Source organism: Gopherus evgoodei, unplaced genomic scaffold (genome assembly GCF_007399415.2).
Source record: "Gopherus evgoodei ecotype Sinaloan lineage unplaced genomic scaffold, rGopEvg1_v1.p scaffold_44_arrow_ctg1, whole genome shotgun sequence".
NCBI lineage: Eukaryota > Metazoa > Chordata > Testudines > Testudinidae > Gopherus > Gopherus evgoodei.
In genome coordinates, this window is record NW_022060065.1 from 1,275,808 (window position 1) to 1,300,120 (window position 24,313).

The following is a 24,313-nucleotide window of genomic DNA, read 5'->3' on the forward strand; positions in this document are numbered from 1 at the left end:
GGTCCCTGTCCCGGTCAGGCTAACTCATCCGATCCACTGTGCAGCGAGGGGTGGGGGGACCATGGCTGCACACAGGCAAGCTGCATAGGGGCCAGGGTGGTATCCACATTCCTGTAGAAGACCCTCCCTCTCTTCCCAGGTAACACGCAGCAATGATATGTCTGGCAGTAGGAAACCCTGCTGAGAGTTTAGGGATAATTGAGTGCAGGGCGCCAGGTTCGCGTTTCCCCAGCCCATGGCACTCTGTTTTTAACCCCCCATCTCCCTTCCCAGCACGTAGGCAGCCATGCGGTGCGCTCCTGTGTTCCCCATCCCCCTCCAAGCAGGCATCCAGCACCGCGGTGTGCTCCTGTGTTTCCCACCCCCCCAAGCAGGCATCCAGCCCCGCGCTGTGCTCCGGTGTTCCCCACCCCCCCTCCAAGCAGGCATCCAGCCCCGTGGTGTGCTCCGGTGTTCCCCGTCCCCCGCTCCAAGCAGGCATCCAGCCCCGCGGTGTGCTCTGGTGTTCCCCACCCCCCCTCAAATCTGTTATGAGGCACTACAACAGAGAAAGTAGGAAGACACAGGAATGGAGAAAGAAGAACTATGAATGGAGAAACAGTGTACATGAATGGAGGCAAACAGAAAGCAGGAGAAAGGAATTGTCTGCCAAAAAAAACACAAAGCAGATGATAAGCCTCCTGGCTCGCCAAATTGAGTCTTTCGAGTCTATTGTAGCCATGCAGACAAATATGTACCGTGGTAACCCTCAGCCCTCCCAAAGCCCTCTTCCTTGTTCCCCAGTATTTCCACAAAACAACTTTCTCCAGCAGCCAGTTCCTTATTATCCCCAGCTGCCCCCAACATCTGTAAGATCACCTACCAGCCCTGATAACTATAATTCTTACCCTGTTCACTCCACCCCCATTATTCTGCAGCATAGTAATCCTGAAGTGCAGCAGACAGTGAATATTGATCAAAATAGGACATATTAAAACCTGTAAATGTACAGTCCACCACCCCTACCCCCTTGCCTGTTATGTACTGTATGTTGAATAAAGTTTTTTTTTTCTATTTCTTTCACTACGTTTTATTGTTGCTGGAAGTGGTAAATATTATACACCAAGGTAAAGCAAAGCACATCAAATGCATCAAACATTACTGTTGGCTCTCAGCATCAAATTGCTCCCTTAAAGCATCCCTAATCCTTGAAGCCCTTTGCTGGGCCTCCCTATTAGCCCTGCTCTCTGGCTGAGCAAACTCATCCTCCAGGCGTCGAACCTCGGAGGTCCATTCCTCACTGAATCTTTCACCCTTCCCTTCACAAATATTATGGAGGGTACAGCACGCGGATATAACAGCGGAGATGCTGCTTTCCACCAAATCTAGCTTCCCATAAAGACAGCGCCAGCAAGCTTTCAAATGGCCAAAAGCACACTCCACAGTCATTCTGCACCGGCTCAGCCTGTAGTTGAACTGGTCCTTGCTCCTGTCAAGCTTCCCTGTATATAGTTTCATGAGCCATGGCATTAAGGGGTAAGCGGGGTCTCCAAGGATCACAGTGGGCATTTCGACGTCCCCTACTGTGATCTTGCGGTCTGGGAAAAAAGTCCCGGCCCTCAGCCTCCTGAACAGGGCACTGTTCCGAAAGATGCGTGCATCGTGCACCTTTCTAGGCCATCCTGAGAAAATGTCAGTGAAACGCCCACGGTGATCCACAAGCGCTTGCAGAACCACGGAAAAATAACCCTTGCGATTAACGTACTCTGATGCCAGGTGGGGTGGTGACAGAATAGGAATATGCGTCCCATCTATTGCCCCTCCACAGTTAGGGAACCCCATTTCTGCAAAGCCATCCACAATGTCCTGCACATTCCCAAGAGTCATGGTTCTTCTTAGCAGGGTGTGATTAATGGCTGTGCAAACTTGCATCAGCACCATTCCAACGGTAGACTTTCCCACTCCAAACTGGTTCACCACCGATCTGAAGCAGTCTGGAGTTGCCAGCTTCCAGATTGCAATAGCCACCAGCTTCTCCACTGGCAGGGCAGCTCTCAATCTCGTGTCCCTGCGCCGCAGGGTAGGGGCGAGCTCAGCACACAGTGCCATGAAAGTGGCTTTTCTCATCCGAAAGTTCTGCAGCCACTGCTCGTCATCCCAGGATTGAAGGACGATTTGATCCCACCACTGAGTGCTGGTTTCCCGAGCCCAAACGCGCCGGTCCACGGAGCTGAGCACGTCTGTTACTGCCACAAGCAATTTACTGTCTTCACAGTGAGGCGATTCAATATCATCGTCTGACTCCTCACTGTCACTCTCACTGTCACTCTCACTCTCATTTTGCAGCTGAAGGAATAGCTCCACTGCCATGCACGATGTGCTGGCAACATTCATCAATAAGGTCGTCAGCTGCTCAGGATCCATTTATAACAAAAATCGCATAAAAAGCGCTGTAGAATCACAATGCCCCCAAACTGCTCGGAATGTGTAGCAAAGCACCACGGGGCGTTGGAACAGGAAGCGGAAAGACAATCACATTCCCTTCCCCTTCCCACAAGCCACAGCGCCGAAATGGGACGAGGCGCTCTGTGGGATAGCTGCCCACAATGCACCACTCCCAACAGTGCTGTAAAGTGCTGTAAATGTGGCCACACTGCAGCGCTGGTAGCTGTAAGTGTGGCCACTCTGCAGCGCTGGCCCTATACAGCTGTACTAACACAGCTGTAACTACTAGCGCTGCAAAATTGTAAGTGTAGACATACCCTAATTCATTCTAAAAAGAGGGAGAGAACAGACAAGGTAGCCCGGGTGTGTTTTGGGAGGAGGATAGGAGGGAAGGAAAAGGCCACTAAAAAAATTTCAAAGTAATGACAGCCTTTTGGTTGGGCTGTCCACAGGGGTGGAGTGGGCAGGTGCACGGAGCCTTCCTCCACGCGTTCTTACACGTCTGGGTGAGGAGGATATGGAACATGGTGAGGGTGGTAACACAGGGGCTGCAGCGGCACTCTGCGATCCTGCTGCTGTTCCTGAAGCTCCACCAGATGCCGGAGCACGTCAGTTTGATCATGCAGCAGCCCCAGCGTTGCATCCTGCCACCGCTGATCTTCCTGCTTACACCTCTGATCTTCCTGTCGCCACCTCTCATCTCGAGCGTCCCTCCTGTCCTTACGTTGGTCTCTCTTGTCCTCATGTTCACTGGTATCTTTCCTGTAATTTGATACCTCGTCTTTCCGCTCATTCAGATGAGCTCTTTCATTGCGGGTCACTTCCACGATTTCTGAGAACATGTCGTCTCGCGTCTCTTTTTTCCACCGCCTTATCTGAGATAGTCTTCAGGATGGAGTAGGGAGGCTTGAAAAATTTGCAGCCGCATGAGGGAGGGAAAAAAGGGAGAGAAGTATTTAAAAAGATACATTTTACAGAACAATGCTTATACTCTTTCATGGTGAACACTATTCACCTTACATAGCACATGTGATTTCACTACAAGGTCGCATTTTGCATCTTAATATTGAGTGCCTGTGGCTCTAGTGTTAGAGATCTCACAGACACAGGTCCAGGCAGCAGAATTCAGCTTACATGCATCCATGGTAAGCCATTGTCTTTCGGCTTCTGCAGCCTTCATATACACAGTGCCCTCCTTTCCCAAATATCAAGCAAATCCCGTTCAGTGCTGCTTCTTTCCTGTTAACATGCAGCAGCAGAAACCACCACCCCCATACAATTCTCTGAGGTGATCGCTTTACCCCTCCCCCCACCGCGTGGCTGGTATCATGGAAGATCACTGCTAGCCAAACGCGAAAAAGCTCAGTGTCAATCACACCCCCCTCCCTGCTTGGCTACCTGCAAGGAAAGATTTCTTTTAAGCACAGGCAAACAGCCCAGTAGGAATGGTCATCTCTGTCCCCTTAATTAAATTCCTGAATTTCAACTAGGTTACCATGAACGATATCACTCTCCTGAAGATAACACAGCGAGACAAAGAACGGATATTGCTTGAATGCCAGCAATCACCGGGACCATATGCAGCTAGGCTTTGTCATGCAATGATACCAGATTACTTGCTACATGCATGGTGTGGTCAAGTGTTCTACCATGGAGGACGGAATAAGGCTGCCCTGCCCAGAAACCTTCTGCAAAGGCTTTTGGAGTACCTCCAGGAGAGTTTCATGGAGATGACCCTGGAGGATTGCCGCTCCATCCCCAGACATGTTAACAGACTTTTCCAATAACTGTACTGGCCGCGAATGTATCTCAAGACCTCAGGGCAAATAATCATTAAAAAATGCTTGCTTTTAAACCATGTTTTATATTTACAAAGGTACACTCACCAGAGGTCGCTTCCATGGCTTCACTGTCTGGGATAGTGGCTTGGGAGGGCTAGGAGGGTAATTCCGTCTGGGTGAGAAAAAGCTCCTGGCTGTTAGGGAGACCGGAGTGCTGTGTGCTCTCTGCAAGCTCGTCCTCCTCATCTTCCCCGTCCACAGAATCCTCAGCCATGGCTGAGATTACCACCCCCACCTCGGAATCCGCAGACAGGGGTGGGGTACTGGTGGCGGATCCCTCTAGAATTGCATGCAGCTCAGCATAGAAGCGGCATGTTTTTGCCCCTGCCCTGGACCTTCTGTTTGCTTCTTTGGTTTTCTAGCAGGCTTGTCTGAGGTCCTTAACTTTCACACGCACTGTACTGAGTCCCTGATGTGACCTCTCTACATCACGGCCATGGAAATTTTTTCAAATGTTTTTTCATTTCGTCTTTTGGAATGGAGTTCTGTTAGCATGGAATCCTCTCCCCATATAGCGATCAGATCCAGAACCTCCCGTGCGGTCCATGCTGGAGCTCTTTTTCGATTCTCAGGAGACTGCATTGTTACCTGTGCTGAATGAACTCTGCGTGGTCACCTGTGCTGGTAAGCTCTCCACGCTGGCCAAACAGGAAATGAAATTCAAAAGTTCGCTGGGCTTTTCCTGTCTACCTGGCCAGTGCATCCAAGTTCAGATGGGTTTCCAGAGCGTCACAATGGTGCACTGTGGGATACCGCCCAGAGGCCAACACCTTCGATTTGCGGCCACACTAACCCTAATCCGACATGGCAATACCGATTTCAGCGTTACTCCTCTCGTCAGGGAGGAGTACAGAAACCGGTCTAAAGAGCCCTTTACATCAATATAAAGGACCTCGTTTTGTGGACGGGTGCAGGGTTAAATTGGTTTAATGCTGCTAAATTCGGTTTAAACGCGTAGTGTAGACCAGGCCCCAGATTAGGACATACCTTAACCGATTCAAAGAGATTGCTCCTGAGCCGGTAAAGACTGAATTAAAATCCAACAGATTTACAAATCAGTGCAACAATTCCTTATGAAAATGTATTAGAGTGCTGAGAGAAAACCAAAGTCCCTTCCAGGAATATAGGAGGCTGCAGTAGCTGTCAAATGCACCCTTGCCATAGATAAAGGTAAATCTGATTTGGTTAAAAATAAAGGTAGTCCAAATATATTAGGGAATCGGACGTATCAGGAAGTGGGAAAGGAAATGCCATCTCCTTGACATTAGTGCATGCCAAAAACATCTACCACTTTAACAGCAGAAATACCTCTAATAGAAGGATTTGGGGTTTCCAGGAGAACTCACAGATTTCCTTTGAAAATTGGAAAAGTTCCCCTGCTAAGATCCCATAAAATAGACTGACAGGTTAAAAGACTTGAAAACTTAAAAAAAAAAAAAAAAGAAAAAAGAAAACCCGCTGCACAACCATCTGAAAAAGCCTTGAAGCTTTGGCTATGCTCAAGAAGTAATTCCGAAACGAACAAAAAGAACTTCTAATTGAGTCATGTGGGCCCTATTTTCTCTCTCTCTTTTTTTTTTAAACACACTTTTTGATTTGTTCAACCTTTATAAAATTAAGACTTTGATTGTTGTACTTTAAATAGCCACAAGTAACTGAATATGGGCTTACTCTTTAATTTACTAGTATTAGAGTTAGTGCCTGGGACCCTACATATCCCACAAGTAAAGGCACTTTTGATTTGGGGAATGAGAAATGTACACAAGAATGTTTGCCTTCATTTGGGGGGAAATAGTTTTCAGCCCCTCTCCCCATTCAAAGACAGCCTTGAAAAATTACAGCATTGTAAATAGATGGCTGGTGTTGAAAGGAATAACCAGCTGGTATCCACTTCTGCAGCAGGAGGCATGGAGATATAACCCCCTTAACACTTGCCTTCCCTTCCCTTATGCCTCCCCCCCACACATTTTTTATAAAATGAGCTAGTTTGGGGTTCAAACAAATAATTTCACTAACCAAATTCACCACTTAGGTTGACCCTTAGATGGTAAGATAATCATGGACAGGAACTAGTGACATTTTTGGGGGGAGGGAGGGTTCAAAAAATTGTCCCACATGAAAAAATGCTAAGGCTGACTCTGATTTCTGCTCCTATAACTTGCCTGATTCCCTAGATCTCTCTGAACACTAGGTGCTAATTTATTAAATTGATAAGATTAAGAAATTTTCTGGGTAACTTCCACTGGAACTTTGCATTTCGCAAGTCTACTACTGCTGCCATAAAATTTACCCTCGGTTCACAATGCTGTTAATTCTTTCCATACACAGCAGTGCTAAGAGAAACAATGGGAAGAGGGGAGGGCATTCTAGATTCTTCACATTTTGTTTGTTTTCTTAAAAAGAATTTTCTCTTGCAGAAATGTCAGCAGCAGTTAGAAACAGAACCCAGGTCTTCTGAACCTTGTCTTCTGCCCTACTCATTACCCATCTTCAGCAGATCCTGATTATATGTCACTTGAAGAGGGATTATTACCAATAAAATAAAATAAAATAAAATAAAATAAAATAAAATAAAATAAAGAGGGGGAGGAGGGGCAGAAAAATCTGAATTTGGGAGAAAACAAAGACACCAAGCAAGTAAAGAATTTGATCCTTGCATTTTCAGATGTTCTCCAGCTCCTTCCATTAATTTAATAAACAGCATTGAGATCTCAAAGAGAGATTCCTCCTCCAGGAAATCTTAAAATAATGGTCTCTTAATATTAGATTGCTACTGTGCCTTCCATATAGGCCTGCTCATTCTATTCTGCCATCCACACCAGAACAAATAATTTAAGGATCTGCTTCTCACAGCTTTTTCTGTTACTCACTTAAATCACATTCAGCCCCCACAATGCCTTTCTGGAAATACACAGTGGTAAAATAATCCAAGAAGCTGTGATCAAGCTCAGTTGCTGTTTTTCCATATTGAAGTCTTTATGCCACAGAAAATGAGAACTAAATTAATGTCAACGGCCCTGTCAAGTTAAGGTACAATTTGCATGTCTGCCTTTTCTCTGGGAAAATTGTTAGAAATTAAAGCTTTGCCTGAAATGATTCACAGCATGTGTCAGATAAAAATTTAAAATAAACTGTAGAACATCTGTGTTCCTTAGCCATTAGAGTTGTCTGTGCCACACTTTCTTAATATTAACATACACAAGACTTTAGAGAATAAGAATTCTGGGAACAGACTCACCCGGACATCAGTAGCATCTCCATGCCGGATAATACTGGCCCACGTTGTTGGCTCACTGCTACTTTCAAAGTAATGGAAGACCTTTAAGACTCGTTCCATGGCCCCTGGGGAACGCTCCACGCCAGTACTGAGGTGTGTCTTTGCACTTGAACTTGGTGTATGATTCAAGTTTGGATCAAGGTAAGCTGCTGCCATCGTTTTGCTAGATGCTAGGTATCTGTCATATTCTGGGAAAGGGGAAAGAGAGAAAATAAATTATTTGGTTGCACCTCAACCTCACACTGATTCATATATACATAAAAATCTTTATGGCAAATCCTAAAGAAAGAGGATTTTTTTCAGACCTTTAACTCAGACTCTTCAAGGATTAGTTATTTATTTTAACTTACTGTTACTTATCAAGCTGCTACCCAAAGCTGTAACCATTATACATATTTTATAAAATATGTTCACAAAAATCCTAGTGGATTAATATTCAGGAAAACTCTCTGATTCATCCCTAACCAAAATTCTCTCTCTTCAACCCATTCAATAGTCACAAAAGTTTTTCCTTCTGCCATTAACAAGACCATTTCCCCTCAACTTCCTCATATCTCTATCAACTCACCCCTCTTAAAAAAGGTCTGAGAGACCAGACATTTTGTATCTAAATTATAAAGAATTAGCTCAGGGGTTGGCAACCTCTGGCAAGTGGCTCGCCATGCTAAGCACCCTGGCTGGCCGGGCTGGTTTGTTTACTTGCCACGTCGGCAGGTTCGGCAGACCGTGGCTCCCACTGGCTGCAGTTCACTGTCCCAGGCCAATGGGGGCTGCGGGAAGTGCCGCGGGCTGAGGGATGTGCTGGCCGCAGCTTCCCACCTCCTGCATTGGCCTGGGATGGCAAACCACGGCCAGTGGGAGCCGTGGTCCGCCGAACCTTTCAAAGCAGGAAGTAAACAAACCGGCCCATCCCACCAGGGTGCTCACCCTGGCAAGCCGCATGCCAGAGGATGCTGACCCCTGAATCAGCTCGTGCTCTAGTTTTACTGTGATTGTAGACCTGTGGGAGGGCTGTAATTCCTGTCAAAATTGGAAGGCCCTCCTGAAGTGCCCTCAATTTGGATATGTCCCACAACTGAGGGCTCTGTACCAGAAGTGTCCAGTTACCAGCCCCTCCTGTTTAGACTAAGGCTCTATCAGATCAAAATTACGTGCTAGTTGTGAGTGTTACATTATTGCATGAGGAAAAAATAAGACAGTCAGGACCCAAACCTTTTATAACTCTATACTGTAAGTCAAAACCAACACCATGTTCTTCATCCAGAAACCAAAGGAAGTCACTACTGACTATGGAGAAAAAGTATAATGTGCCCGCTACATGGAATAATGCATAGTAATGGCATGTAAGTGCATTTTGTAATAGCTGAAGTTTCCAAATGGTCTTTAAGCACAGTCCCACATACATCACATTAGAATAATTCTGCCTGGTGGTGAAAGGAATGGATCATTGTGGCAAGGTCTGCTTCTGAAAGAAAAGGTTGCTGCTGCTAATGAGTCAACCATGAGCAGATGTGGATCAGACATGATCTGCAGCTTGAAAACCAGCTTGAGTAACAAATGGTAGACATATGCCCTCCATCAAGAAAGCTGCTACAATTCCAACCACTTCTTCCTATTTATCCAACTGCAGACTAACGTAGCTTGTTGAACTGCATCTCATGCAGATTGCAAAGACATCTGAGGATACAGCCCTCCAATTCAAACAATACTTTTTACATCATCATTAAATGCTAATGAGTTTTCAGTCCCAGAGAATGGGAAACAATGATGGTCATCATAGCCACTACTGTTTCATATGAGGATAGGATTTATGGAAATTCATGTGAGCTTTGAAAGCACTTCAGAATACTCTTCTGAAGGATAAGTGACTGAATTGTGGGCAAATATGCAGGATTTTACTTGCTTGTCTTCTGGTTATATTGCACAGATTCGTTTTGAGGAAGGTCACTAGTAAAAGAAGGGATGAAAATAAAAAATAGATATATACCCTAGAAGATGCTGCTAAACTGTGGTATCTCAGGAAAAAAGATGGTTACTCACCTTTGTAACTGTTGTTCTTCGAGATGTGTTGCTCACATCCATTCCAGTTAGGTGTGCGCGCCGCGCGTGCACGTTCGTCGGAAACTTTTTACCCTAGCAACTCCAGTGGGCCGGCAGGTCGCCCCCTAGAGTGGCGCCGCCATGGCACCTGATATATACCCCTGCCGGCCCACCCGCTCCTCAGTTCCTTCTTGCCGGCTACTCCGACAGTGGGGAAGGAGGGCGGGTGTGGAATGGATGTGAGCAACACATCTCGAAGAACAACAGTTACAAAGGTGAGTAACCGTCTTTTCTTCTTCGAGTGATTGCTCACATCCATTCCAGTTAGGTGAATCCCAAGCCATACCTAGGCGGTGGGGTCGGAGTGAGAAGTAGCGGCATGGAGCACTGCAGATCCGAAGGCCGCGTCCTCTCTGGACTGCTGGACCAGGGCGTAGTGGGAAGCAAAGGTGTGGACCGATGACCAGGTCGCTGCCCGACAGATTTCCTGGATGGGCACACGGGCGAGGAAAGCCAGCGACGACGCCTGCGCCCTGGTAGAGTGCGCAGTCACATGGCCCGTAGGAATGTGAGCCAAGTCATACCAGGTCCTGATACAGGACGTTACCCACGAGGATAACCTCTGCGAGGAAATGGGAAGCCCCTTAATGCGGTCCGCTACTGCCACGAAAAGCTGGGGGGATTTGCGGAACGGTTTGGTCCTCTCCACATAAAACGCGAGAGCCCGACGGACATCAAGCGAGAGGAGTTGTTGCTCCCTGCGTGAAGAATGAGGTTTCGGGAAAAAAACTGGGAGGAAGATCTGGTTGACGTGGAAGGCTGAGACCACCTTGGGGAGAAAGGCAGGGTGCGGTCTCAGCTGCACCTTATCTTTATGGAAGACTGTATAACGGGATCTACCGTGAGAGCCCGGAGTTCCGATACTCGTCTAGCTGAGGTAATAGCTACTAAAAAGGCAGTCTTCCAAGGAAGATAGAGCAGGGAGCAAGTAACTAACGGCTCAAAGGGGGGCCCCATGAGCCGAGACAACACCAGGTTAAGATCCCAGGTAGGGGCAGGGGGTCGGACGTTAGGGTATAGACGTTCCAGCCCCTTAAGGAATCTAGTCACCGTCGGGTGAGAGAAAACGGAGCGGCCATCCCCACCCGGGTGAAAGGTGGAGATAGCCGCCAGGTGGACCTGCAGGGACGATATCGCTAGGCCCTGTTGCTTAAGGGACCAAATATAGTCCAAAATATTGGCCACCGAAACTTCCATCGGGAGGAGACCCTTCTCCACGCACCAACAGGAGAAACGCTTCCACTTGGCCGAGTATGTCGCTCTAGTGGAAGGCTTCCTGCTGCCCAAGAGTACCTCATGTACCGGGGTGGAGCAGTGCAACTCAGAACTGGTCAGCCATGCACGAGCCACGCTGCTAGGTGCAGCGACTGGAGGTCCGGGTGACAGAGAGTTCCGTGGTCCTGGGTGATCAGGTCCGGGTGAAGGGGCAGGGGAACTGGGTCGGCTATGGCCAGGTCCAGCAACATGGGGTACCAATGTTGCCTGGGCCACACCGGGGCTATCATGATCACGCGGGCCCTGTCCCTGCGCACCTTCAGAAGGACCCTGTGGACCAGCGGGAACGGGGGGAACGCGTAGAACAAGTGGGTCGTCCACGGAATAAAGAAGGCGTCCGCTAAAGACCCGGGTTCCCGGCCCTGAAAGGAGCAGAACGCCTGGCATTTCCTGATCCCCCTGGATGCGAAGAGGTCCACATGGGGACAACCCCACCTCTGGAAAATCGAGAGGGCGACGTCCGGGCGGAGGGACCATTCGTGCACGAGGAAGGATCTGCTCAGGCGGTCCGCCAGCGTGTTCCGTACCCCGGGGAGGAAGGAAACCGTGAGGTGAATGGAGTGGGCTATACAAAAGTCCCAGAGTCGCATCGCCTCGTGACATAGGGGAGAGGATCTGGTGCCACCCTGCTTGTTGATATAGTACATGGTCGTCGTGTTGTCGGTAAATACCGCGACACAACGACCCCGAAGCTGGTGACAGAACATTTGACAAGCAAGGCGGACCACTCTCAACTCCCGCATGTTGATGTGTAGCTCCACCTCCTGTGGGGACCACAGGCCCTGTGTCCTCAGGGTTCCCAGGTGGGCCCCCCAGCCGAGATCTGAGGAATCCGTCGTTAGGGACACCGAGGGCTGGGGTGGGTGGAATGGGAGCCCCGCACACACGACGGACTGGTCTAGCCACCAACTGAGAGAATCCAACAACCCCTTGGGGATTGTGATCAGCATGTCTAGTGACTGCCTTGCCGGCCGGTAATGTGCGATGAGCCAAGACTGGAGGGGCCTCATGCGGAGCCGTGCATACCCGGTCACAAACGTGCAGGCTGCCATATGGCCCAACAGGGTTAGGCATGTCCGTATCGGGGGCTGCCAGCAAGCGCTGAACGATCGCCGACAACGACTGGAACCTCAGCAACGGCAGAAGGGCCCTGGCCATGGTGGAGTCCAGGACGGCCCCAATGAACTCCACTCTCTGCGAGGGGAGCAGGGTGGACTTGTCCACGTTGATCATGAGGCCCAAGGTAGCAAACAGGCCAGTGATCCTGCGGATGTGGCTGCGGACCTGCAGCTCCGACGTGCCCCGAATTAACCAATCGTCAAGGTAAGGGAACACGTGAATGCGACTGCGCCGAAGATGTGCCACAACGACAGCCATGCATTTTGTGAATACCCTCGGAGCCGTAGAAAGGCCAAATGGGAGGACCACAAATTGGTAGTGATGGCGGTCGACCACGAACCGAAAGAAACGTCTGTGGTGTGGCCATATGGCAATATGAAAATAAGCGTCCTGCATGTTGAGGGCAGCATACCAGTCTCCAGAATCCAGGGATGGGATAATGGTCCCCAGGGATACCATGCGGAACTTCAACTTCACTAGATATTTGTTGAGCTCTCGCAGGTCGAGGATAGGCCTGAGGCCTCCCTTGGCCTTGGGGATCAGAAAGTAGCGGGAATAAAACCCCTTGCCCTTCTCATTCTCCGGAACCGCCTCTATAGCTCCTTTGTTGAGGAGCGTCTGTACCTCCTGGCGGAGGAATTGCTCGTGAGAGGGGTCCCTGAAGAGGGACGAGGGTGGGGGGCGGGAGGGAGGAAATGATACAAACTGCAGACGGTATCCCGTCTGCACCGTGCGTAAGACCCAGCGGTCGGATGTTATCCGGGACCACGCCTGGAGGAAAAACGAAAGGCGGTTGGAAAACGGGGGGGAAGGATCCATGGGGGATACTGGTATTACGCCCTCGGGCGCACCTTCAAAACGAAGGTTTGGGTCCAGGTGGGGCTTTAGAGGAGCTTTGGTTTTGCCCCCCTTGATTGCCCGACGGCCTGCGCCTGCCATTTCTGCCGCGGCGCCTATTAAGGTCCTGCCGCTGGCGGAACTGGGGGTACGGCCGACGCTGCTGCTGTTGCTGCGGCCGGAAGGGTCTGCATTGCGTCCCAGGCGTGTGCATACCAAGGGAGCGCATAATGACCCGATTGTCCTTAAGACTTTTCAGTCTGGGGTCTGTCTTCTCCGAGAACAGGCCCTGGCCTTCGAACGGGAGGTCCTGGATGGTGTATTGGAGCTCCGATGGAAGCCAGAAACCTGAAGCCAGGAGATGCGGTGCATCGTCACCCCCGAGGCGAGGGTACGGGCAGCCGAGTCTGCAGCGTCCAAGGAGGCCTGCCACGAGGTTTGTGCAACCTTCTTGCCCTCGTCAAGAATCGCCGCAAATTCTTGACGCGCCTCTTGTGGCAGCAGCTCTTTGAACTTATCCGCTGCCACCCAAGAGTTAAATGCGTAGCGGCTAAGAAGGGCTTGCTGATTGGAAACCCTGAGCTGAAGGGTCCCAGCCGAATAAACCTTGCGGCCGAGGAGGTCCATACGCCTGGCCTCCTTGGATTTGGGGGCTGGGGCTTCCTGTCCATGACACTCCCTCTCGTTCACCGACTGTACCACCAGGGAGCATGGTGTCGGGTGAATATGGAGGTACTCATAGCCCTTGGAGGGGGCCATGTACTTCCTTTCGACGCCCCGTGCAGTAGGGGGGATGGAGGCCGGCGATTGCCAGATCGTATTGGCGTTGGCCTGGATCGTCCGAATGAAGAGCAGGGCGACCCTGGTGGGAGCATCGGAGGAGAGGATGCTGACAACGGGGTCCTCGATCTCAGAGACCTCCTCAGCTTGCAGGCTCAGATTCTGTGCTACGCGCCTGAGGAGGTCCTGATGTGCCCTGAGATCTAGCGGAGGAGGGCTATTAGAGGAAGTGCCAGCCACCGCCTCATCAGGAGAAGACGATGAGGAGACCCCCAGCAAGAGAGTGTCCAGCGGGGGGGTCCGCCTCAGCCCTCGCCTCTGGCTCAGGAGGGAGATCAGGGTCCTGTTGCTTTGACCCGTTTTCCCCGTCCGGGGAGGGAGGGGGGCGAGACAATGACGCCTCTGGCGCCCTGTGCTCTGCCGTTGCAGGCCTAGGAGGAAGCTGTTGGGGGCCCTGGGCTTGATGGTACGCCCAGGGTGTCCAGAACCCCCACTGCTGCGGACGCTGGTCCTGTTGCGGAGGGTCTTGAAAAAGGGCCGCTTGTCTGTCAGTGTCCAGCGTGTATACACTGTCCGCCTGTGATGACACCGACGGCTGTCTGGAAGGCCATGGAGGAGCCGACCGCGGCTGGTAAGAGTCTCCGCGTCCTGGCGCCGAAGATGTTCTCGGTGCCGGGGACCGGTACTGGGAGTCATACCAGTGCCGGGATTGGGACCGGGGTCTGTCTTGGACTCGGTGCCAGGATCGGGACCGGTACTGGCCGCTGACTCGGTGCCGGGATCGGGACCGGGACCTGCCACCGACGCGGTGTCGGGAGGTCGACTGGGACCGGGACTTGCCACCAGCTCGGTGCCGGGAGGTCGACCGGTGCGCTGATCGATGGCGGGACTGGCTCCTAGATTCCCGGTGCCGGTAACGGTGGCTGGAACCAGACCGTGACCGTCTGGAGGCCGATCGGTGCCGCAAGTACGACCGGTACCGCCGAGGGGAGCGGTGCCGGGACTGCGAGCGGCGGCGGGATCTTGAGCGACCATGGTGTCGGGACCTCGACAGCAAGCGTGAGTCCCGAGACGGCGCTGTCATCATAGGTTTGCCCCTGGACGCTACCCGCACCGGAGGTACCAGGGGTGGAGGCTGAGTTGACTCAGTCAGGGCAATGAGGTCCCGTGCCGAGGCGAAGGTCTCTGGCGTCGATGGGAGCAATAGCTCAACCCCAGATCTTATGCGGGAGCTCGGCGGGACCGGTCTCAACTGACCCTCCGGGCCCGGAGTCGACGGTGCCGGTAGCGCCGCGGCAGATGTCCGTGCCGGGCGCTCCACTTGAGTCTGCCTGGATGGAGTTGCAGACTTCGAGGGTCTTGCTTCTGCACCCGGTGCCGGGGAAGGTCGGTGCCGGGGAGTCTTTCCGGTGCTGGCGCGATCCGGTGCTGGTGTCGAGATGACGGCCTGCGAAGCTGCCGGGTCGACTGCCGCTTCCATGAGGAGAGTCCTAAGTCTCTGGTCTCTCTCGTTCTTTGTTCTAGGCTTAAAAGCCTTGCAAATGCGGCACTTGTCCGATCTGTGTAATTCCCCCAGGCACTTTAGACACGCGTCGTGAGGGTCGCTGGTCGGCATCGGCTTCTTACAGGCCGCACATTGCTTGAAGCCCGGAGAACCAGGCATGAGCCCGGTGCCGGGTGCCGGAAAGGGCTACGGCCCAAACTGGCTAACAAATATCTACAATATTATTTACACTATTAACTATATAACTAACTACACTTAACTACTAACTACAACTATCAACCGTAGAACAAGGAGAGCTAGGGACGTGGAGGATAGCTATGCCGCGCTCCACAGTTCCAGCGACCGACACGGCGGTAAGAAGGAACTGAGGAGCGGGTGGGCCGGCAGGGGTATATATCAGGTGCCATGGCGGCGCCACTATAGGGGGCGACCTGCCGGCCCACTGGAGTTGCTAGCGTAAAAAGTTTCCGACGAACGTGCATGCACAGCGCGCACACCTAACTGGAATGGATGTGAGCAATCACTCGAAGAAGAACCTATATTCTTAAGTCTACTGGCTAGAAGGATGGAGAGTAAGGACAGCTGGGTTCTATTCTTAGCTGACAGACCTTAGTCAAATAATGTAAGGCCAAATTCTGATCCTTTACTTATATTGAGCAGCCAGTAGCTACGAAACGTAAAAGAATCTGAATCTTGCCATCAACTTTTCCTTTTAACTACATGGAATACTGAAAGCTTCACAGTATAAGGCTATGTTTTGGAGAGTTAACCAAAATTGACAGAAAGTATTCCAAAAATAAGAAAGCAGTTTTTAATAACAATTCAATCATTTTATGATTCATTGCAATTTTGTTTAAAAACCTAAAGCTTCCTCTTTTATTAGATGCCAAAGGGGCAACACATTACATTTCTTATTATGGGTCTATTGACAATTCCATTAAACCAGTCCCCTATTTTCAAGAGCTTATAATGTTGCTGTAAGACTCAGTCCTACGCTAAAGTCCGGTAGTGTACTATTGAATGTAACACAAAAACAGTTAAAATGTTTATAAAACATCTGTTTGGCTATTTTAAGTTATAAAGAAAGATAAGATTACAGCATTATATGTAAAAGCAGCAAAGAGTCCTGTGGCACCTTATAGACTAACAGACGTATTGGAGCATGAGCTTTTGTGGGTGAATACCCACTTTGTTGGATGCATGGGAAGCATTATATGCTTATTTGTACCCATATAAACTCAAAACTGCCTTGGTTTTTGCATTCCCCTGACAGATCTTTGATTTACAGTGCGAATTCAGCCCTCTGTATTCAACAGAAAAACTACTAAGTTACTAAGGATGAAAAATCATCTGAAGCACATATGGAGACATATTTCCATAATATTTTATTAACGGATGTATCTATATTTTAGGATGGGACAATATCAAGGCTGAAATGTCTACAATTATGCTAGTCACTCTCATTTGGATTTGAAGTTGTGTGTCTAGCTATCCTGTCCTTTTGTCCAATATCTGCAATGTTTTAGGTAAAAGTCCTATTTTCCAAATTCCTGGTTCTTTAGACAGCTACACTAATATTTCTCAATATCCTACCAACATGCTAGAATGGAGCAGAGAGAGGAGAAGAATGGATCATCAAGAAGCAGAGTCCCTGGACTGTTAGCATAAAGTAGCCCTGCTGAGATGTTTTGATTTTTATCAAATCATGCAGCAGGTCATTGCCAGGTGATTTATCCAACTCTGCCACAGTGCTCAAAGGGTGTGCATGGCTTGAGGTGTGTCACATGGGTATGGGGGGAATAGAGGATGGCTAAATTCTATTATAGCTGTCTTCATATTTTCTAGAATGGTAGTACCTAAGCCTTTCCCAGGTAAATCAGGATATAATGAGGTGCCTAGTGGACTATCTGGATTCTTCTGCTCCTCTTACTTTCCCTGCTTATAGGATTAATAAAAACAGCAACAAAGCAAATCATCATCAGCAGCATTCTGGTTACATTTGGAGGATATTTTCCAACAGGACATCTTTCTGCATGTCCTCCAAGCAATAAGACTGAATTAGTCTAATCCTTTCTGGAACCTCATTTCCAGAGACCATTTCCGCCTCAACCAAAAACACAATCTTCCTCTTATGCACTTCATCCTAGCCTTTGTGAACTGCTTATTCCCAGAGAAGTGAGTCATGGATAGAGTCAATGCTCGTGATTAATCACACAGTGCAGACATGATCAATAAAGCTCAGTGTTATGTAGCTCACTATCAAGACTTAGTGCTTTGATTTAAGGATTTCCCAGCAATGTGGGTCACAGAGTTAAAACAATTAAAAAATTATTAAATCAATCATTTCAATTGATTTTAAAATGATTAATACAAATAGAGGAGGTATGGTGGTCGTTTAATGGGCTTTCTTTCAGAGAAATCTTTTCTTTTCCAATGATCATATTGATGAATTTAAGTCAATTTGATAATAATTAGAAGAGGCACGAAATTGGGACTATTTTGGTTTAATATCTGTTGTACAAAGAAGGGTAGATGGCCCAGAATATCCTGTTTGTATGTTCAAATACTATTTGAACTACCTTTTTGTCATTCTTCACACTGCAACTGCATATTAACGCTTGATTGGCTCACAAAGATCTATACAGATTATAATAAAAATTATTTCTATCCTCTGATTCTCACCTTAGGCTTGAAGATGTTCAGATATATAAGTTTATGCCCCTGCTAGGTCACACTTCAGATAAATGACTTAGCCATTTCACTTCAAAACTATGAAATTAATTCCTCCCTTAAAAATCTAATCACCTGCCTCTTCACAGCTATAATCAAGATTCAGACTTCATTTCTTCCTCTTGCCATGTTCAAAGTCTTTTACAAATCCCTCCAAGTTACTTTTAGATGACAGATTTTTAAGTTATTGAGAGGAAACTAAATTTTTAGATTACCTACATTGCTAATGCAACAGGGACAAATTAAGGTCTTGTAGAAATGTGTTGCTGCTGTATCAGCAAAATAGTTTAAGTTATTGTATTCAAATTGAGAAAAAAATTAAATATTGACCAGAAATAATGTACTACATCCTAGAAAACACAGTAGTTTCAATTCAGACATAGGTGATAATGTAAAGTTGTTGCACTCAACTTTATCAAGCTTGCTTTTGCACCGCTTGCCTTCTCAGTACTGACATGAAAATGTATCAGGTTACTTGTCACAGTTTAAGTCATACTCTAAATTTCCTGTACCGGGTAAAGATATTGGTTCCTCTAAGAGATCAAGATTGTGTTATGTGTCACCTGTATCTGAAAGAAAATATGTCATTTCATGAAAAACAAAAGTTCTCCAATTTTTTCATATGCACTATTAAACCCTACAATAGTTTAGCCTGAATGTATTAAGTTGTGTGTCTACACCCTAAAGGTGAATGTGAATCTTAATTGGAATTCACAGATATTTTTAATAATAGTAGAAAATCAAAACTCTGAATAGTCCGCATGTGATTTTACACACAGGTGACTCCTTCCATCACCCACCTGATGGTTCTTGAACAGTTTTAATGACTATTTAATGAGCAGTGTTACACAGAGGTACTCTGAATTGCTTCTCTCTAGACAGTCACTAACCATGCATTCATCTAATATTGGGGAGGTAAAGGTGCATTTGCTTTTGTCACAGTGTCCCTCTTTCTTCAATCACAAATCTTGCTACATCCACTTTCAAGTCAGAAATTCAAGATGTAGGATTGGAGAAAAAGCAATCAGTTGAAAACAAACAATTGCCTTCTGACAACTGCTTTTGTTATTCTACTTCTTTTCCCTCATCCTCTTAAGAATTTGGCAGGTATCCTATATTTTTTGTTATTCTACATTATGCAAAGAATATTATAGACAGACAAAAAAGTGGGCAGGCCGCTGCTTTTATTCTGGTTTTGCTTGCCTATTCTTTTTACCTCCTTGCCTCACGGGCTGGGAGTATAATGCTATCTGTGGATTTCTATTGCTAGACCCATAAAGAGTATATGTCTTAAACTGCTTCCACTAAGAATGTTACTTGTTTGGAAAATGCCCCATGTACACAAATCCTGGATGGAGATCTGGGAGCCACTGAGGGCCCCAGTAGCATTCAGCAGGGTTGCCAACTTTTAAATGCAGAAAACCGAACAACCTGCCCAACCTCTTCCTCCGGGGCCCTGCACCTGGCCAACATCTTCCCCTGAGGCTCCACCCCAACTCTTCCCAAGACCACACCCCCTGCTCACTCCTTCTGCCCTGCCCCCATTGCTCACTCCCCCCTCCCAAGAAGCTGGTGTGATTGAGCAAGATGATGCTGATTCACGAGACACAGAACATCATAGACTCATAGACTTTAAGGTCAGAAGGGACCACTATGACCATCTAGTCTGACCTCCTGCACAATGCAGGCCATATAATCTCACCCATCCACTTCTATAACAAACTCCTAACCTATGTCTGAGATGTTTAAAAGAAATATTTGTTCTTTGTCTTTTGGAAAAGTGTTTTCTCATACTTGATTCCTTTCTACAATAAAATTCTTAACAGAAAAATCATGTAGAAAAAACCTCTACCCTTAGACATTCATTAAATGTCTCACCTGTTCTATAGATAGGCTTTCCTCACATACCTTCTCAGAGACTTTGTTTCTTTTTAAAAGAGAAAACTGATTTCACACTCAAATGAAGCAAACCTAATGAGCAGATTCAGTGTGGTATTATACAAATACGTATTGACATTTAGCCAATGTGCATCTATTTGCAATTGTGTTCTAATACTTAGGGCTTGTCTATATTAGAAAAGCTATACAGTCTTAACTAAATTAATTTGAAGTCTGTGTAGTTAAACAGCTCACTCCTAATGCACATGCACTTAAACCCATTTAACCCTTGTTTAGCATGTACTAGTAAATTACTAAATTAAACTAAACTGATTTAAGTGACGGTTAAACAGGTTTACATGCGTCTACCTTAAGTGAGAAGTACCATCATCACTAATATCCAAAAAAAAAGTTTAAAAATCTTCCTTTAATTTGGTTGAAGGCCCATCCCCTCTCTTTTCTATGTGTTATTATGTTCTCTATGTGTTATTAGATACCAAAAGGGACCCTGGCAGTGCTGATCGGGCCTTTAAAAGTCTGGTTGGCCACCTACAGTGGGATTAAAGCAGACTCCATGGCTCTCGGAAGTGACCAGCCTGTCCCTCAGGCTCCTACGTGCAGGGATGGCCACAGGGGCTCTGCGCATTGCCCTACCCCAAGCGCTGGCCAGTGGGAGCTGCGAGAGCGGTGCCTGCAGGTGGGGGCAGCGCCTGGAGCCACCCGGCCACCCCACGCCTAGGAGCCCGAGGGATATGCCGGATGCATCCGGGAGCCGCCTGAGGTAAGTGCTACCCAGAGCCCACACTCCGTGTTGCGGTATGTTATGTGATTTTAGTACTGGTGTGAAGTATCGAGGAATGAAAGATTCAGGCTGTCCATGTAGGAACTACAACATAGGAAGGCAATGCATACTTGAAAACTTCCCCACGCCGCCCAGCCATGTTTCCTCAAATTTGCCCTAGAGGAAAAAACACTAGAAAATCATTTGGTTTTGATTAACATTAAATTCTAAGCCTCTCTGCTGCTACTGTGGAAGATTTGTCACTCAGGAAGCTCTTAGAATAGCTCTTTTTGATACCATGGAAGAGGCACAGACAGATTATCAGGAAGTTGTCCAGGTATTGTGTAGCCTGCAAGCAGCTCATCCGAAGGGAAGAAGTGAAGTTGGGAAGTTTCTCCTAATGTCCAACCTAAACTGGCCTTGCTGCAATTTAAACTCATTGCTTCTTGTCCTATCCTCAGAGGTTAAAAAGAACAATTTTTCTCCCTCCTCCTTGTAACAACCTTTTATGTACTTGAAAACTGTTATGTCCCCATTATTCCTCAGTGGGCTTTTGAAAAGGTAATTACCATATTTTTTGTTCAGCCAATGCTAGTAGCCAATGGTTTTAAAAAAACAGAGATCTCTGTACCATAGCAAGATATAATAATAGCTTTCATTCACGTCTATCCAGAAACGCATAGCCTTCCCATCACCATACCAAAAAAGAGTTTGCTTGCATTTTATAATTTGTTTTAAAGCATTAATTTAAACTTCACCCGAATGACTCACTGAATGATTCACTGCATGGCATTTTTAAATAAATTAAAGAATAGCACCGTTAATCAGAATTCAGCTGCCCATTGTGTTCAGAGACTATTGCCTAAATACAGATTGTATCTTCAAATTCATTTTACCTGACAATGATTCTGACAAATGATTTACTGTATTCACTTTTTCAGTTAAATGTTTTGGAAATTTTAATAAGCAGACTTGTAAAGATACTACAAATAATTAGTCACAATATCAACAGAGATTTAGCACTACAAGTTACTTACAAAAACCTCAGGATAAAGATTTCTGCATTTCCTTTGATGAATACTTTGAGTGATTTAATATTCTGGAGGACTACGAGACAGCTATTCAGAGTAGGCAGCTCTGAAGCACCATGATCACTACCACAATGCACATGTTAATCATGCATTTGTCCTAAATTTAACAAGTCCATCGTGGCAAAAATCTACTTCTAAGTACGTACAAGTCCCTAACTAATTTAAATCTTTATTAAACCAGACACATTCATTTATATATTTTTATGCTGAGCCAGGCTACTTCAATGGCTGGTACGCCACCTTTGCTAAGTGTTATTGAAGGATTAGCTGTCACCAATTTATTATACATTGAATATGTGTTTTGAGCATTGTATTTTGGGACTAAAATAGATCTTGAGAAATGAATATTTAAATAGTGTTGACATAACTGGTTAAAAGGCTTTGTACTTTGGATTAACATTTCAATATATTTACTAACAAATTGATATAAAGAAGTAAGTGTTAAATATCTCCTGACTCTCAAAATGACCCCCTCCCCTGGCAGAATAATCCCACAGGACTAACTACTGACATTTCTTAAACATTCAGTTTAACCCAGTTTTACTGTCCTCTTATTTCTTGCTCTACACTACTCGGCAACTCCCTCTGGAGTTGGCACCAAATTCCATTTGCAAGTACCATACTATGGAGTTGCACCAATAATTTTAGTAATTCACTGAGCAGGGAACACAAGGAAACCAATGTCAATAAACTTTAATTAGTACAAGGTACTCAGTTAGACTCGGATTTCATTTTCCTCTGCAAAAAAGATGATAATTTTGAAGAACTCGAATGGTTAATTCTTACTACTTAGTTTGCTTTCATATCTCCATGAGTTTAGCTAACCATACTAACTTTGCCCATAGTCCCCTTCAAATTTGTCTTTTGAAGAAAAAATTCTTAACTCAGCCAGATGAATCCTATTTTAATCAAATTATGACTTATCTGATACACTGCTGCTTCAACAGATACTGTCTGGCACTAGTTAGGCTACTGGCAAGTTGAGACTTCGATTTTCCGTCTAAACTGTACTATTTGTTACTTCATTCTCCAACCCACTCCCATCCTGTGTATTTTGTCTAGCTGTCACATTCTTTCCGACATCTAGACTGTAAATTCTCTGCGCCAGGGATTGTCGTTTTATCTGTCTGCACAGCAGTTAGCACTATGAGGCCCTCAACCTTCATTGAGGTGCCCAGATACCACTGTAATAAAATACAAGTAATAATCTCACTTTTGCATCTCATATTTATTGTCTACTTTTACAGAATGTGCAAGTCATTGAGAATAGTGGGAATATACATTTCTTAAATAAATCACAAGGAAATGAGCGGCAGAGATTCTAAATTTTCTACAGAATCTAGTTAAAATAAATGTAATATTATATGTTTTCAGGTCGCAACATATCCTGGCAACATCCCCAACCACAAAGGTGACAAAATAAAGTGGCAAACTAAACCATCTGAACCTGAAGTTGGTTTTCTTTACAACACATATTGGCTTTGTTCTATAAATTCCCTAAGCAGCTCAAGATGGTCTTCCAAGCAGCACTCTGTGGAACAAATTGAAGAATTGTGCTCTGAAAGTACCATAAACACTCAAAATATAAAGGGTAAATTAGTGCAAAATGGTGGCATTTAATCCAAATCATCTTCACAGGGACAAGTGCAAGAACCCGCCCCAGAGGAATTTGTAGAAAAAAGAAACCAGGTACCATAAAGATGCATTTCCATTTCTTAACATGTTTGGATCTCTTTTATATTTAACATTAACTCTGACTTTTCTAGATTTATAAGGCTTCTCTCTGAGATAATTATACCATCCCTGTTATGTATTTTATTCTATATTACTGATGTATGCTCTCAACTTTAACTCTTAACACACAGTTTTTGTCTATGATTTATGTCACTAACCTTAGATAACTTTTCATAGAAAGCAGTGATCTCCTGAGAATTTTATAAACAGTGCACATGCAGTATACACACTGAGTAGTCTGTCCTAAAAATACACAATAGCAGCTATTATTCATGTAGTATGAAAACAGCCTATTATAAACTAATAACCTGTCACGTTTTTAGAGTTGATTCTATTTTAGTTTAAGCAAAAAAAGTGAAAGCTATTAAAACAAAATTATTTTTCCAGATCTCCCAATAAAACTTGACTATAGTAAATTACATTAGGTTTTATAAAAATAAAAATTCTGCATGGCATTCAGAACTTTTACAGCATTCTAATTTTAAGCCTGATGCAAACTAACATTGCTGAGTTACTAGTTCTCTAAAGAGCAGGAATTTCTAGTGTTAAAAAAAAAAAATTAACTATAGCAATAGTGTCACATACCACCATACATAGAATACTATGCTCCTGGTAATCATTCCTCCCTTGTGCATGTAACAGTTCATATTGAAAACACTTGGCTTTCCTTGAAGTGTTCAAATGAACACACATCCTTTCCATTTAAAAAAAAAAAAGTATGATCAATAGATCTTTCTATACCCAGATTCTATGATACTTCAATGGTGGCCCAGACACTGAAAACTGACATTTCCATGTGAAAAACAGAACAGTATGTTTAACTCTTAGCTCCCCTTGGGTAACATGTTTAAAAGGCACTTTCCAGCCTCAGATTAACAACAAGAGAAAGGTCCTAATGGCTGTCTGGTCAATCCCTTTGACGTTTGCAGACACAGAATACAA

General features: G+C 46.1%; 1 protein-coding gene across 21 annotated transcripts in view; it reads right to left on the reverse strand.

Annotated features, from left to right (window-relative positions):
- The window catches only part of PTK2 (protein tyrosine kinase 2), a 430,903-nt gene that overhangs the window by 250,139 nt on the left and 156,451 nt on the right, over positions 1 to 24,313 (reverse strand). For all 21 annotated transcript variants that reach the window (XM_030546389.1, XM_030546388.1, XM_030546386.1 and 18 more), the window contains one exon: positions 7,504 to 7,730. In XM_030546389.1, coding sequence (XP_030402249.1) covers positions 7,504 to 7,730 — 227 coding nt within the window. The remainder of the gene's footprint in view (positions 1 to 7,503; positions 7,731 to 24,313) is intronic.